Raw genomic sequence first — 16850 nt, 5'->3', positions numbered from 1 at the left:
GAACATTATGCAATCACTGGGGACTCTGCCTCCAATGCCATCTTCGGCTCCACAATATTGTTATCGGTAACTGACCCAACCCCGAATCTCCAACCCTCCAGTAGGGATACTGCTCAGGAGTCACCTACAGTGGAGTACCCATAGGGACACTACTTGAAGAAAAAGCTACTCACCTTGTGCAGTGTGTGTCCTTATGGGTGACCCACAACCCACCCTCTTGCCGTCTACTTCAGAGTTCTTGTCAATGACTGCAGTGAAGAAGGAACTCGGGGGTTAGGCTGTTCTGGCACTTCTACCGAAGTTCCCTGATCAGCAATGCAGGGATGCAAGCATACCTATAGTGGAACACCCATAGGGGGACACATCTCGAAGAACCATCGTTATTACACAAGGTGAGTAACTTCTTCTGGGAAGAAGTTCTTCTGGTCTTGCATCTGAAGAAGTGAGGTTCTTACCCACGAAAGCTTTTGCTCCCAATACTTCTGTTAGTCTCAAAGGTGCCACAGGACCCTCTGTTGCTTTTTACAGATTCAGACTAACACGGCTACCCCTCTGATACTTCTTCTGGGAAGGCACAGTATGCCACTGGGCACCTTTAATCGGTCTTAACTAAGTTGTTGTTTTTTTTTGTCAGAGAATATTAGATACTTCTGCAATGAACTACGTTTAAGGATTGTTATAAGAGCAGGAAGGGACAGTACATTACTCTTGGGAAACAATAAGCTGCTTTCTCTGGAGCATATTTGTATTGTTTCATTTTCATTGTTCATGAGTGCTCTCTTCTGTCCTGTACCCCCTACTTTTCAGGTTGAGAAACACTAGATTAGACACTTGTAATACTTTTCTTTATATATGCAGTTCAACTAGGTAGGGCTTCCCTACTGCACCAGATGGTTTTCATTAGCTTGAATTAGAGAGAAATCTCCTACTCCCCTGAGTAGTATACTGTGGCAATGTTAAGGGGTCTACACTTTCCTCTGATCCATCTGTGTTTGGCTGTTATGGAGACATACCTGACTACTTCATGTGGCCCACTAGTATATTCAGATATGGCAGTTCCTATGTTTCTATATAGGATAAGATAGTGTATGGAAATAAGGATTGTAAAATCTAAGATGGAAAAAAATGAATAAAATGGAATGAAGTCAGTGTATGTTATCGTCAAATAAATAAAAATGTGGAGCAGGAGCAGTATTTTTCTGCCATGACAGATTATATAGTTTAGTGAAATTCTGTGCCATTACATATTTACTGTAATAATTCTACAGAATTCATTTTGCAGCAAAATGAGTGAAGCAAGTCATGAAAGAAACTAAAGTGTGAAGCTACTGATTTCATCTGTTCTATTTTTGCAGGATACAAAATTATGGATAATAATGGAATACCTTGGTGGAGGCTCTGCTCTTGATCTAGTAAGTAAACTAGTTATGAACGTCATTAATTTAGTAAACTTAGTTAAAATTTCATTAATGCATTTCTTGAATGTTTCTGCTGTTTATAATACACCTGTAATCCTAGTGTGACATCATTATTGCTATAGCAGTTGTGCTGTCAAACCCAGGATTATTGCGTCAGTAGAGAAATAAAGTGGCATAACCAGATATATTAAGAAACAAAAGCCCTGTTTTCATGCAGAAATTCCCAGTAGTTAGAAGAAAACGTTTCTGTTCATATATGAATTAAAATACATTTTCCAGGAGATGACATCAGGTTATGTTCATATGCAAAAAGGCTAGGTAACTCAGGATGTCAGTAATAAGGTATGAAAACTTTCATCTCAAAACTCTGACCTTCACCCAGCCATAGAATATTAATGACTGAAGGTTGTTATTGTCTGCTGGCTCTTCATGGTGCTCTTACATTTGTTCCTTAGTGTACACATTTTTTAAAAAATAAAGCACCCTGCCTGTAGTCTCATTGAGATTTGAATGGACCTAGTGATGTAATTTCCCTCTTCCCCGGAAGGGTTGGTAGGTATGTCCTTTGAAACAATCTTGCATTGTGGGTGTTAGATGTGTATATTTTCTGTGATTAAATACAATAGAACCTTGCTAAAACACACTTCACAGAACGACAAGCTTTCTATCTAGTCCATTCAAAATTGGTTCTCCCCACAGCAAAGAGTCACAACATGGCTTTTGTAAAGGGAAATCATGCTTCAGCAATCTATTAGAATTCCTTAATGATCTGGATGATGGGATGGATTGCACACTCAGCAAGTTCGCGGATGACACTAAGCTGGGGGCAGAGGTAGATGCGCTGGAGGGTAGGGATAGAGTCTAGAGTGACCTAGACAAATTGGAGGATTGGGCCAAAAGAAATCTGATGAGGTTCAACGAGGACAAATGCAGAGTCAGGACTTAGGATGGAAGAATCCCATGCACTGGTACAGGCTGGGGACTGACTGGCTAAGCAGCAGTTCTGCAGAAAAGGACCTGGGTGGATTCCAAAGAGGATGGAGCTAGGCTGTTCTCAGAACAAGGAGCAATGGTCTTAAGTTGCAGTGGGGGAGATCTAGGTTGGTTATTAGGAAAAACGATTTCATTAGAAGGGTGGTGAAGCACTGGAACGAGTTACCTGGGAGGTGGTGGAATCTCCATCCATAGAGGTTTTTAAGGCCTGGCTTGACAAAGCCCTGGCTGGGATGATTTAGTTGGTGTTAGTCCTGCTTTGAGCAAGGGATTGGACTAGATGGCCTCCTGAGGTCTCTTCCGACCCTAATCTTCTATGATTCTGTGATTCCTTGACGTGGTCAACAAACACGTGGATGAGGGTGATCGAGTGGATGTAGTATACTTGGACTTTCAGAAAGCCTTTGACAAGGTCCCTCGCCAAAGGCTCTTAAGCAAAGTAGACAGTCATGGAATAAGAGGAAAGGTTCTCTCGTGGATAAGTAACTGTTTAAAAGATAGGAAACTGAGGGTCAGTTTTCACAGCAGCGAGAGGTAAATAGCTTGGTCCTTCAAGGATCTGAACTGGGACCAGTGCTGTTCTGCCTATTCATAAAAAATCTGGATAAGGGGTTAAACAGTGGGGGGGGGGCAAAGTTTGCACACAATACTAAATTACTCAAAAACATAAGAACGGCCATATTGGGTCAGACCAAAGTCCATCTACCCCAATATCCTGTCTTCAAACAGTGGCCAATGCCAGGTGCCCCAGAGGGAATGAACAGAACAGGTAAGCATCAAGTGATCCATCCGCTGTCGCCCATTCCCAGCTTCTGTCAAACAGAGGCTAGGGACACCGTCTCTGCCCATTCTGGCTAATAGCCATTGATGGACTTACCCTCCATGAAAGTAAAGTCCGAAGCTGACTGTGAAGAGTTACAAAGGGATCTCCCAAAACTGGCTGACTGGGCAACAAAATAGCAGATGAAATTCAATGTTGATAAATGCAAAGTAACGCACATTGCAAAACCCTAATCCCAACTATAAAGGCAAAATGATAGTGTCTAAATTAGCTGTTATCACTTCAGAAAGAGATCTTGGAGTCATTGTGAATAGTTTTCTGAAAACATCTGTTCACTGTGCAGTGGCAGTCAAAAAAGCTAACAGTGTTAGGAACCATTAGGAAAGGGATAGATTATAAGACAGAAAATATCATAATGCCTCTATATCAATGCAAGGTACGCCCACATCTTGAATACTGCATTCAGATCTGATCACCCTATCTCAAAAAAGATATATAGGAATTGGAAAAGGAACAGAAAAGGGCAATAAAAATGATTAAGCGTATGGAACAGCTTCCATATGAGGAGAGATTAAAAAACTGGGACTGTTCACCTTGGAAAAGAGATGATTAAGGGGAGATATGATAGGGGGTCTATAAGATCTTGACTGGTGTAGAAAAAGTGAATAAGGAAATGTTATTTACTCGTTCCCATAAAACAAGAACTAGGGGTCACCCAATAAAATTAATAGGAAGTGGGTCTAAAACAAACAAAAGGAAGTATTTCTTCAATAAGGCACAGTCAACCTGTGGAACTTGTTGCCACGGGATGTTGTGAAGGCCAAAACTATAACAAGTTAAAAAAAGAAGTAGATAAGTTCATGGAGGATAGGTCCATTAATGGCTATTAGCCAGGATGGGCAGGGACGCAACACCATGCTCTCTGAGTGTCCCTAGCCTTTGTTTGCCAGAAGCTGTGGATGACTTGATGGATTACTCGATGATTGCCTGTTCTGTTCATTCCCTTTGAAGCACCTGGCATTGGCCACTGTCTGAAGACTGGATACTGGGCTAGATGGACCATTGGTCTGACCCAGTATGGCCAGTCTTCTATTCTAAGATTGTAATAGCTGATGCTGTAATGATATCTTGTATTACTCAAATTTAATTACGTAATATATACTAAAGTACATTTAGTAGTGCATTTAAAGGTATGATAAATAATGAAAACTAAACTGCTATTGACAAATGAATAAAATACATTTTTGATGTTAGCCTTATTTTTATTAGCATTTCAAGTTTCATTAATTCAATACATCTATCTCATTCATTAGTGCAAATTAGTTTTCCATGTCCACTGAAGGTAGGACAAGAAGTAATCAACTTAATCTGCAGCAAGGGAGGTTTAGCTTAGATACTAGAAACAACTTTCTAACTATACGGATAATTAAGTATTGGAATAGGTTGCCAAGCGAGGTTGTAGGTTGGAAGAATACCTGTCAGGGATGGTTTAGGTATCCCTTGTCTCAGCACAGGGGAGGATGGCATAGATGAGGTCCCTTCTAGCCCTATGTTTCTATGAATTCTTTGAACTTAGCATTTTTAGTTTATTTTTTCTTACCGTTTCTGTGTTGTCTCTGAAATTTGTAGTTTGCAAGTATTTACAAATATTTCTTGTATGTTTCTCATAGTTAGAGCCTGGCTGTCTTGATGAAATCCAGATTGCTACAATATTAAGAGAGATACTTAAAGGACTCGATTACTTGCATTCAGAAAAGAAAATCCACAGAGATATTAAGGGTAAGTTATTGAATCATTTTTTAAAAATAGTTTTGGTTAAATGTTCAAACAGTAGAGATAAGGAAAACCTTTGAAACATCAAAGCTGTAAACTTTTAAACTGCCTTTTTTTCTTTGTTAGCTGCCAATGTTTTGCTATCTGAACAAGGAGAGGTAAAATTAGCAGACTTTGGAGTAGCAGGACAACTAACAGATACACAGATAAAGAGAAATACTTTTGTGGGAACTCCATTCTGGATGGCACCTGAAGTAATAAAACAGTCAGCATATGACTCAAAGGTAAGATTAAAATAGACTTTTCTATTTCCAGGCATTACTCACAGCCCCTTCCCTTCCAATTTTATTTATTAGATAAACTAAATGCTTTGTGCAGGCTGTGAATTACATGGTTGCGGTCTGAGGCCCACCTGCGCCACTTTCTGTACTACTGCTGTTGCTCATGTGTGACGAACTGGGAGTGGTCTTTGAATGCTGAGTGGGGAGTGTTGGCCTGAGAAGGTGGCAGGGGGGTTTGGCTGGGACGGTCTGCATTGGGGGATGGGAGACTGGCCTTGAGGGAAGATACCTGAGCATGTAACGTGAGAACCCAGGGGGTTGGAGCCAGGTGACACCTCTGCGCAGGAAACTGGACAAAGGCGGGGGGAGGAGCCGGGGGAGGCTGGGTGAGAGACGCTGGAGGGAGTGGGAGGTTTCAGGAGCTGGCTGGTAATGGAGGGAGCCCAGATGGGGCTCTGCCCCCCCCCTCGCCCCCAATGGGGCTGTGGTGCCCCTGGGACCCCAAGATGGACCTAACTGAGGGGGTCCTGTTGTCTGTACCTGCAAGACCTGTCTTGGACTGTGTTCCTGTCGTCTAAATAAACCCTCTGCTTTACTGGCTGGCTGAGAGTCATGGTGAATCGCAGGAAGCCAGGGGTGCAGGGCCTTGTGTCCCCCCACACTCTGAGACATCATGCACTTAAGGTCTTTTCTTTTTCTTTTTTTCCCCTCAGAACTACTCCAGTGACTTTAACTTAATTGTAAACATTTTTTTTCAGGTAATAATACATAGTTGCATTTAAACTGACTTCAGCTGTATTTTTGAGTTACCACACTATTCGGACACAGATTTGAAAATTCATTGTAGACAGATGTCTGTAGAATTGGCCTGTAGAAAGTGCTGATCACTCTCCAGGCCTTCTATATAAAGCAAATGTATCATGCGTTGAACTGCGTATTTCTTTACTATATTGGGAAACACAGACTTTGGATATAAGGCAATGATCTTAAAAATTTGCTAATAAATGTTGTGCCAAATATAGATATACATTTTATCTATGCAAATAAATTCCTTTGTTTTCATTTACCCGTCGTGGCACTGCTCACCCTCTCCAGTATCTAAAAAGAGGCATAAGACTTCTAAACAGACAACTGGGAGAGGAAGGTCTCTGGCATCAAAATCCTCTAAGCTAGGGGTCGGCAACCTTTCAGAAGTGGTGTGCTGAGTCTTCATTTATTCACTCCAACTTAAGGTTTCACATGCCAGTAATACATTTTAATGTTTTTAGAAGGTCTCTTTCTATAAGTCTATAATATATAACTAAACTATTGTATGTAAAGTAAATAAGGTTTTTAAAATGTTTAAGAAGCTTCATTTAAAATTAAATTAAAATGCAAAGCCCCCCAACCGGAGGCCAGGACCCGGGAAGTGTGAGTGCCACTGAAACGCATGCCATAGGTTGCCTACCCCTGCTCTAAGCATAGGGATGAGAGTAGAGTGCAGCCAAAATCCAAGCACTTTTCTCTGGTAGTTCCAAAACCAGCAATGTTGATTCCAGCCCTGAGGCAAATAATGTCAAATCCAGGGCCTGAAGGGGCATCTGGACTTGACCACAGTGACCCAAGACCATCTTGGCACTGACCCCATCAGAGTCATTTGTGGCAGAGATCTACGGAGCCTATCTGTGACGATGTCCCTGGCAACCGTGCCCCTGGTACAGGCAGATAGAGGGTCACCAGTATTGTTGGTGCAGTAGTTGGTGCACTGCAACAACCTCCATTGCCTCAGACTTCACGCCCATTGATACTGTTGAACTGTATGCCTGCAGTATTGGCTGCTCTCCACTCTTCGCTGATTCGGCACTAGTCTCTGACACCATCAGCTCCCCCTTGGTCAATAGAAGGTGATTTGTACTGCTCTGACTTGGAGATTGGCTCTTACATTTCCCAGTCTTGGAGCTAGTCACACTACTCCCCACTTACGTGTTACTTCCCTAGGTTGCTTTGAGATCCTCCAGCTGGAAGAGGATCGGGCATGTGGTCAGGGAATCACTGGGTCTTCCCACTGGTCCAGTGGTCCTTCTGGAACCCTGAGGATCCCCCCTGATTTCTAGGTCATACATGAGGTGTTCCTGCTCTATGACCTCAGAGAAGCATGGGAAGTCTACTTTCTAGGCACCGCCTGTTCCTGACCCTGGCACCAGGCTCATTGTGGAGCAGGAAGAGATGGTTCAGGAGGACCCTGCTTGACAGCGGGGGAGGAATAGCCTCAACCAAGGCTGGCTTCATCCTCCTCTTTTCCTGATGAAGCAGTTTCCTTGGGAGGCATCTCACGCCCTCCTGATGATTATAAAGCTTACCAAGAGCTATTGAAGAGTGTTGCCTGAGGTTCAGGGATCCAGTTGGAGGAAGTTAAGTAGTCCTCCCACTGCCTTATTGATATTGGTGGCCTTACCTATTAATGAAGCAGTTTTGAAGTCCATTAAATCACTCTGACAGATTCCTTCATCCCATTTTCCAACCTCAAAAAGGGCCAAATGTAAATATTATGTTCCCTCCCAGGGATTTGAATATCTATGCTTCCCCTCCTCCCCCCGATCCCTGTTTCTCCTTTGGTGTCAGCGACCAATGAAAGGGAGTTCTAGGGCAAACCTCCAAATCAAAGATCCAAAAAACTAGATTTATTTTGTAGAAAAGTTTATTCTAATGTGGGGTTACAACTCAGAATTGCCAGTCAACAGGCTTTTTTGGGACGTTATGATTGTAATGTTTGCGAGTCCATATTAAAGTTTAGGGACATATTGGTGGAGGATGCTAGAGTAGAGTTTTCCTCTTTATATGATGAGTGGAAATCTGGAGCAAGAACTTTCCTCCAGGCTGGACTAGATGCAGCAGATTCAGCTCCTAGGATCATCATGGCCTCTGCAGTTTCCATGCACAAGAGCTCTTGGCTGCAGGTCTTGGGGCTTGCACAAGAAGTCCAACAAACAACAACAACAAACAACACAAGACCTGCCACAAGCGCTCTTGGCTGCAGAAGACCTGCCTTTTGTAGAGTCTTGATTTTTTTGGTGGAAACAGACTCCAATCTCCATGGGTGAAGGATTCTAGGGCAACTTTAAAGTCTTTGGGGTTGTATATTCCAGCCCTGTCCAGGAAACATTTTTACCTGCAGCAGACCCACTGTTACTCTGTCCCTGCTCCTTGTTAGGATCTGCAAAGAAAGAAAAGTAGGGGTTATAGATGCAGACCACTTCCTCCTCCTGCATCTGCATCAATGCCTGCTGCCCTCAGCTTAAAAGGTGTCTTTTTCGTGTGGTGATATATCAAGGTCACAGAAAGCATCTCATATTTGTAGTGAAGCACTCTCATTAGCCCTTCACCATGCTGCCTTTCAGCCTGTCAGCAACATCTCGTGTGATATCTGCTTTCTTGAGGAGTCTGAGTTGAAGTTTATCTTTATCTGGATGACTGGCTAGTCTAAGACGCTGGTCCAGGACTCAGTTAATGTTCAGTGTGTATCTCCCATCCAGTCAACATTTGAAGCTCTGGATCTACTGATCAATTTATAGAAATCTCTCCTTTGTCCAGTTTAGAAGACAGATTTTATAGGAGCAGTACTGGATTCTACTCAAGAGCTTTCCTTCCAGACACAAAGTTCCAAACAATTTGATCTCTTGTTGCAGATTTCAAGGCTTACCCAGCCACAGGAGCTCAAAACTGCATTAGGCTCCTTGGGTGTATGGCCTTGTGCATATACATAGTCAGGTATGCCAGACTGCATCTCAGACAGAATTTGGTGTTAAATTCAAGTGCCACTTACTCCTTAATATGTACCCAGAATGTTATACCAATAGAATAAAAACCAGCAGGATCTTATTAAGAGGGATAAGGCAAAGATGCCACATTTATTGTAAATATACTGATAAAGCAAAAGATAAAAGTAAACAACGTTGTTTGACTACTTATTTCTTATACATACACACATACATACATACATATATATAGAGAGAGAGAGAGAGAGATTCATTCACACAATCATTCATTCAAGTTCTGTATAGGTGTTATAGTTACCAGCCTAGAAGTTGCTCATGCCAAGTTACTGGCCAGGTATCTTGGTCATGAGGATGGAGCCGAGTCTGTGTCAGGTGCACCTGATGCTCCTGGAGGCTGGCAGCAGAACCAGAGACTCAAAGTCATCAGTCTTTAGAGTCCATTCTTATAGGAATTAGTTCCTATGTTAGTCTATGGGAGCTGTTTCATCCTGCTGTTGCTGACTCAATCAGCAGATGGCACATTCCTGTCCAAAGTGGCACATTCCTGGTGGCTCCACACTGTCCAAAGTTTGTGTTTCTCATCCTTCCAGGTGATGGGGTGGGTCCCAGTTTACCCTCCGGGGGTTTCTGGTCATCCACTTGACACATTCTTCGGCCGATGGATACTCCTTTTCTAGGCTGGCACCTCCCTAACCATCCATGTATATCAAGCATTCATCAGCATACATTCCATCCCTTAACCATATTTTAATTTACTGTCTCCACCACTTTCAGTGTGTGTGCTAATTCATTTGAGACTCCCGGCCCTTTAATCACAGAGGGTGGGGGTCTGTCCTAGGAGCCATTGAATGAAGTGAAAGTCACTTAACAGCTTATAGTGTTTGTTTACATTGTATCAAGAACAAAGTCAGTTAACTTGTTTGTAAGTTTTACATAGTAGTAAAATATCTTTCACAGGATAGATATAATCAATGGTTTCTACAGACAGTAGTTTACAAGTTTTAACAGAAGACCCAAGAGATTTTTGTACTTGGTGAAACTGTTGGATTTTAAAGTGTGGGGGCCAAATTATGAGGGGGTCACTGTCTCTTGGGGGAATCACTGTTAGTACCTTCTTTAATATCCCTACAAGAATAAAAACCTGTTTGGACCTCTGGCTGGAGTTAAGACTTTAAGGAATTTAATGACACCGGGGGCATGCAGAAGGATTTTGTATTTGATGGGGCAAAGAAAAATAAAAAGGCAATTGGCTTAATGGATTTGGGAAGAGAAGGGATCCTAGGCATTAATATTTTAAAGGAATTAAGGGTCCTATAGGAAATGCCTCCTGGCACACCCTGGGAGCCAGTGGCGATTTCAGCAAGCTACCAGATAGCACCCCTTAAGGCATCTGAAAAAAGGAAGTGGCCGACGTGGCCCCCAGAAGTTCTAGCAATTGCAAAAACACACTGGTAGGTGTGGGCCTAAAATAAAATATGGTAAAATTAAGGCAGAAATCCTAGTTATAGCCCCTGAGCCCCCACCCCAGAAGCAGGATAGGTATCCAATTGATGGGCTTTTAAGCCCAGGTATTTTAGTGGAACATTAAAGCCCCAATGATGCTGCATTTTGGCTGGTCTTTAAAAGTGATGGCAGAACTTGGAGGCTGGTAGTTGATTTCTGCCCCTTAATCAGGTGATGCCACTGATGGTCCTCATAGTGGCTAAGCATCAGGAGGTGATGGCCTCCGTTGTAGGAGGGGCCCAGTGGTTTTCAGTTTTGGATTTGGCCAATGCTTTCTTTGCTATCCCTTTACATCAGGAGAGTTATTACAGATTTGCTTTTACCATTCAAGTTGTGTTCTGCCAGGGTCCCCATGGGCTGGAACAGTGCCCCTATTATTTGTCATGTCCATGTAATCAAGATGTGGAATGGAATGCCTAAAAAGGACAGTGTAATTTCTTATGTAAATAATATCCTGGTTGCACTTAGACCAGGAAAAAAAAAATAAAGGTATTAAACAGGGTGTTATAAAAAATTCAAAAAGTTTAAAGTTTGACGTTTAATGTAAGCTCTCCAAAAGCCCAATTGTGCTCCCAACAAGTAAATTGCCTTGGAGTAACTCTGGGACAGGAGGGGCATTCCCCGCCCAACAAAGAGTGGGGCTGATTCTGAAACTCCAGACTCCCACAAATGTAATTGCTCTTAAATCCTTTCTGGGAATGGTTAATTTCTCACAATTTTATTGAGGAATTTTCAAAAAAGGCAACCATGCTGCATAAATTATTAAAAAGGGGGGGGGTGATGGTAAAATAAAACTGGGGCCCTCTGCAGCAGGAAGCCATGACCCAGTTAAAACAGGCCTTGGTTCAGGCTCCATCTTTAGCATATCCCTGGGGGACAGCCATTTGTGCTGCAACTGGCAACTACTGAGAGGGGGGTGGAAGCTGTACTAAGGGTACATCTACACTACTCGCCGGATCGGGGAATTGATTTATCGCATATCGTGTAGATGTGATAAATCGATCTCTGATCGCTCTCCCGTCGACTGCTGAACTCCAGCTTGGCGAGAGGCGGAAGCAAAGTCAACAGGGGAGCGGTGGCCATTGATCCCGCACCGCGAGGATGCGAAGTAAGTGATTCTAAGTCAATCTAAGATACGTCGACTTCAGCTACGCTATTCTCGTAGCTGAAGTTGCATATCTTAGATAGATCCCCCCAGTGTAGACCAGGTCTAAGAAAGAACCATGGTACAGGGCTCTACCTTGTGGCATATGCCTCCTAACCTTCCAGTAAGGGAAAACAGGGGATTCACCTCCTGCGAAAAAAGGGTTTGGGCACTAGTTTGGGCTTTGCAGCATTGGAAATATCTGGTGAAATTGTCACCTGTGCTATTAAAAACTGCCCGCTTTCCAGTAAAATATGTACTCACTGGCAAAATTAACAATGGCCATATGGCCAGCCCCAGCAAGCCCTAAGCAAACCTAGGGCTAATAAATTTGCTGATCTGTACTCAAAGCACAATTAAAAATTCAAAAGCCCCGCCCCCCCAAAACCCCAACAAACAAACCAAAACACACAGAAACTGAGACCCAAATGGGTTTAAGTAAAAGTTAATAAGTTTAGCTTAAATGTTTAATGTACCTCCTGCTATATAGGGAAGGAAAAAGTTTGTTTTGTCTTGTGTTTTAAATTATTATCTGTGTGAATGCTAGAAGATTGTGAAAACAATGTACTCCTGTGTGCTGCTTTTGCTGGCGTTTGGTGATGTGAATTCGAAACCTGTTGTGTTTGAGGCATAGGAAAACTTCCCATAAATGACAGTAAAATGTAGTGAACAATACCTCGACATTACTGCTAATCCCAACATCGGGAAGAACAAATCACTCTTTTAGGCCTCTTGAACTAATATAATCCCACTTCAGTAAAATTAAAAGGCTTAAACTTAGGGTATGTCTACACTACGGGATTAATCCGAATTTAGATAATTCGGATTTGAAAAACAGGTTGTATAAAGTCGAAATGAATGCGGCCACACTAAGCACATTACTTCGGTGGTGTGCGTCCAAGTACCGGGGCTAGCGTCGATTTCTGCACCGTTGCACTGTGGGTAGCAATTCCATAGCTATCCCATAGTTCCCGCAGTCTCCCGCGCCCATTGGGATTGTGGGTTAAGATCCCAGTGCCTGATGGGACAAAAAACATCGTCGCAGGTGGTTCTGGGTACAGCCTCACCTCCTCCCTCCCTCCCTGCATGAAAGCAACGGACGGCAGACAACCATTTTCGCGCCTTTTTTCCTGGGTGGGTGAACACTGCAGACTCCATACCACGGCAAGCATGGAGCCCGCTGAGCTCAAGACAGCAGTCATGAATATTGTAAACACCTCGCGCGTTCTCGTGGAGTTTATGCTCAGCCAGAACCAGAGAAACAAGGCGAGGAGGCAGCGGCGGCGGCAGCGCAGCGACAAGCATGATGAGGACATGGACACGGACACGGATACAGAATTCAGTGAAACCACAGGCCCCGGTGCTTTGGAGATCATGTTGTTAATGGGGCAGATTCTATCCATGGAACGCCGATTCTGGGCAAGGGAAACAAGCACAGACTGGTGGGACCGCATAGTGTTGCGGGTCTGGGACGATTCTCAGTGGCTGCGGAACTTTCGCATGCGTAAGGGCACTTTCATGGAACTTTGTGACTTGCTGTCCCCTGCCCTGAAACGCCAGAATACCAAGATGAGAGCAGCCCTCACAGTTGAGAAGCGCGTGACGATAGCCCTGTGGAAGCTTGCAACGCCAGACAGGTACTGGTCAGTCGGGAATCAATTTGGAGTGGGCAAATCTACTGTGGGGGCTGCTGTGATGCAAGTAGCCCAAGCAATCACTCAGGTGCTGCTACGAAAGTTTGTGACTCTGGGAAATGTGCAGACTATAGTGGATGGTTTTGCTGCAATGGGATTCCCTAACTGTGGTGGGGCAATAGACGGAACCCATATCCCTATCTTGGCACCGGAGCACCAAGCCACCGAGTACATAAACCACAAGGGGTACTTTTCAATGGTGCTGCAAGCACTTGTGGATCACAAGGGACGTTTCACCAACATCAACGCGGGCTGGGTGGGAAGGGTTCATGACGCTCGCGTCTTCAGGAACACTACTCTGTTTAAAGGGCTGCAGCAAGGGACTTACTTTCCGGACCAGAAAATAACCGTTGGGGGATGTTGAAATGCCCATAGTTATTCTTGGGGACTCAGCCTACCCCTTAATGCCATGGCTTATGAAGCCATACACAGGCAGCCTGGACAGGAGTCAGGAGCTGTTTAACTACAGGCTAAGCAAGTGCAGAATGGTGGTAGAATGTGCATTTGGCCGTTTAAAAGGTCGCTGGAGATCATTATTGACTCGCTCTGACCTCAGCCAAAGAAATCTCCCCATTGTTATTTCTGCTTGCTGTGTGCTCCACAATCTCTGTGAAAGTAAGGGGGAGACCTTTATGGCGGGGTGGGAGGCTGAGGCAAATCGCCTGGCTGCTGATTACGCGCAGCCAGACACCAGGGCGATTAGAAGAGCACACCATGAAGCGCTGTGCATCAGAGAAGCTTTAAAAAACAGTTTCATGGCTGGCCAGGCTACCGTGTGAAATATCTGTTTGTTTCTCCTTCATGAAAACCCGCCCCCTTTATTGACTGATTTTCTGTAAGGAACCCACCCTGCCCCTTCCCCCAGCTTTCTTTCAAACCAAATAAAGTCACTATCATTTAAAAATCATTTATTCTTTATTAATAGATTAGAAAAAGAGGGAGGGAACCCGGGTGGTATTTGGGAGGAGGATTGCTGGGAAGGAAAAAGCCACAAAGAAAAGGTTAAAAAAATGACAGCCTTTTGCTTGGGCTGTCTACTGGGGTGGAATGGGAAGGTGTACGGAGCCTCCCCCCCGAGTTCTTACACGTCTGGGTGAGGAGGATACGGAACATGGGGAGGGGGGAGGGTGGAACAGGGGCTGAAGCGGCAATCTGTTTTCCAGCAGCCGTTCCTGAACCTCCACCAGACGCCGGAGCAGCCCCAGCGTTGCATCCTTCATCCTCTGGTCTTCCTGCCGCCACCTCTCATCTCGAGCGTCTCTCCTCTCCTCACGTTGGTCCCTCCTCTCCTCACGTTGGTCCCTCCTCTCCTCACGTTGACTGACTTCTTTCCTATACTTTGAAACTGTTTCCTTCCACTCATTCACATGAGCTCTGTCACTGCGGCTGGATTCCATAATTTCCGAAAACCTCTCCTCTCGCGTTCTCTTCTTACGACGCCTTATCTGTGATAACCTTCGGGATGGAGGAGGGAGGCTTGAGGAATTTGCAGCTGCTGTAGGGAGGGGAAAAAAGAGAGAATTGTTTTAAAAGCTACATTTTGCAGAACAATGCTTATACTCTTTCACGGTGACCAACACTGTTCACATTACATAGCACATGTGATTTCTGTGCAAGGTCGCATTTTGCCTCTTAATGCTGAGTGCCTGTGGCTTTGCTGCTAGAGATCACAGGTCTGGGCAACAGAATTCGGCTTGCATGCGGCCATGGTAAGCCATTGTTTTACAGCTTCTGCACCCTCCTTTCCCACATACCAAGCATAGCCTGTAGAGTGCTGCAGAAGCCTGGCCAATCTCAGCCAGTTGGGGGGGGGGGCAGTGTGGGGGGGCTTGTCTGGGCCCCTTCAGGCAAGTAGAGTGCTGCGGTTTTTCTGTTAACATTCAGCAGCACCAGAAAACAAACTAACCACCCCCCCCCCTCTCGCCATGAATTCTCTGGGATGATCGCTGTACCCCTCCCCCCCACCGCGTGGCTGGTATCAGGGAAGATCCCTGCAGGCACCAAACTAACCCCCCCCCCCCCGCCGCCGCCCCCCTCCCGCCATGAATTCTCTGGGATGATCACGGTACCCCTCCCCCCACCGCGTGGCTGGTAACAGGGAAGATCCCTGCTAGCCAAACGCGAAAAACTCAGGGCCAATTTCCCATCTGCGCTTGGCTAACTGCAGGGAAGGATTTATTTTCCGCCACAGGCAAACAGCCCAGTAGGAACGGCCACCTCTGTCCCCTTAATTAAGTTCCCGTATTTCAACCAGGTTACCAGGAGTGATATCACTCTCCTGAGGATTACACAACAAGATAAAGAACGGATGTTGCTTGAATGCCAGCAAACACCGGGACCATACGCTGCCAGGCTTTGTCAGGCAATGATACCAGATTACTTGCTGCAAGCATGGCGTGGTCAAGTGTCCTACCATGGAGGAGGGAATAAGGATGCACTGCCCAGAAACCTTCTGGCAAGGCTTTTGGAGTACCTCCAGGAGAGCTTCATGGAGATGTCCCTGGAGGATTTCCGCTCCATCCCCATACATGTTAACAGACTTTTCCAGTAGCTACAGACTTTTCCAGTAGCTGAACTGACCGCGAATGCAAAGTCAGGCAAAGTAATCATTAAAAACCGTTTGCTTTTAAAACAAGTTTTATATTTTAAAAGGTAAACTCACCTGAGGTCCCTTCCATGGGGTCAGAGTCTTGGGTACTGGCTTGGGAGGGTACTTCAGTCAGGGTGATAAAAAGATCCTGGCTGTTGGGGAGAATGGAGTGCTGTGTGCTCTCTGCAAGCTCCTCCTCCTCCTCCTCCTCCTCCTCCCCATCGGCAGAATCCTCAGGCGTCGCTGATGAGACTATCCCCGACCCAGAATCCACGAACACAGGTGGGGTAGTGGTGGCAGCCCCCACTAGAATTGCATGCAGCTCGGCGTAGAAGCGGCATGTCCGCGGCTCTGACCCGGCGCGACCGTTTGCCTCCTTTGTTTTTTGATAGGCTTGTCTGAGCTCCTTGACTTTCACGCGGCACTGATCTGAGTCCCTATTGTGGCCTCTCTCCATCATGCCCTTGGAGATTTTTTCAAAAGTTTTTGCATTTCGTCTTTTAGAACGAAGTTCTGCAAGCACTGAATCCTCTCCCCATACAGCGATCAGATCCAGTACCTCCCTCACGGTCCATGCTGGTGCTCTTTTTCGATTATCAGCCTGCATGGTTACCTGTGCTGATGAGCTATCTGTGGTCACCTGTGCTCTCCACGCTGGGCAAACAGGAAATGGAATTCAAATGTTCGCGGGGCTTTTCCTGTCTACCTGGCCAGTGCATCCGAGTTTAGATTGCTGTCCAGAGCGGTCACAATGATGCACTGTGGGATAGCTCCCGGAGGCCAATACCATCGAATTGCGGCCACACTAACCCTAATTCGAATTGCTAAAATCGATTTTGGCACTACTCCGCTCGTCGGGGTGGAGTACAGAAATCGATTTAAAGGGCCCTTTACATCGAAATAAATAGCGTCGTTGTG

General features: G+C 44.9%; 1 protein-coding gene across 1 annotated transcript in view; it reads left to right on the top strand.

Moving 5' to 3' along the window:
- The window catches only part of STK24 (serine/threonine kinase 24), a 123683-nt gene that overhangs the window by 69990 nt on the left and 36843 nt on the right, over positions 1 to 16850 (top strand). Inside the window, exons 3-5 of the mRNA XM_054012482.1 lie at positions 1356 to 1412; positions 4863 to 4971; positions 5092 to 5249. Coding sequence (XP_053868457.1) covers positions 1356 to 1412; positions 4863 to 4971; positions 5092 to 5249 — 324 coding nt within the window. The remainder of the gene's footprint in view (positions 1 to 1355; positions 1413 to 4862; positions 4972 to 5091; positions 5250 to 16850) is intronic.

The sequence above is a fragment of the Malaclemys terrapin genome, chromosome 1 (assembly GCF_027887155.1).
Source record: "Malaclemys terrapin pileata isolate rMalTer1 chromosome 1, rMalTer1.hap1, whole genome shotgun sequence".
Classification (NCBI taxonomy): Eukaryota; Metazoa; Chordata; order Testudines; family Emydidae; genus Malaclemys; species Malaclemys terrapin.
This window is presented reverse-complemented; position numbering and strand designations above follow the sequence as displayed.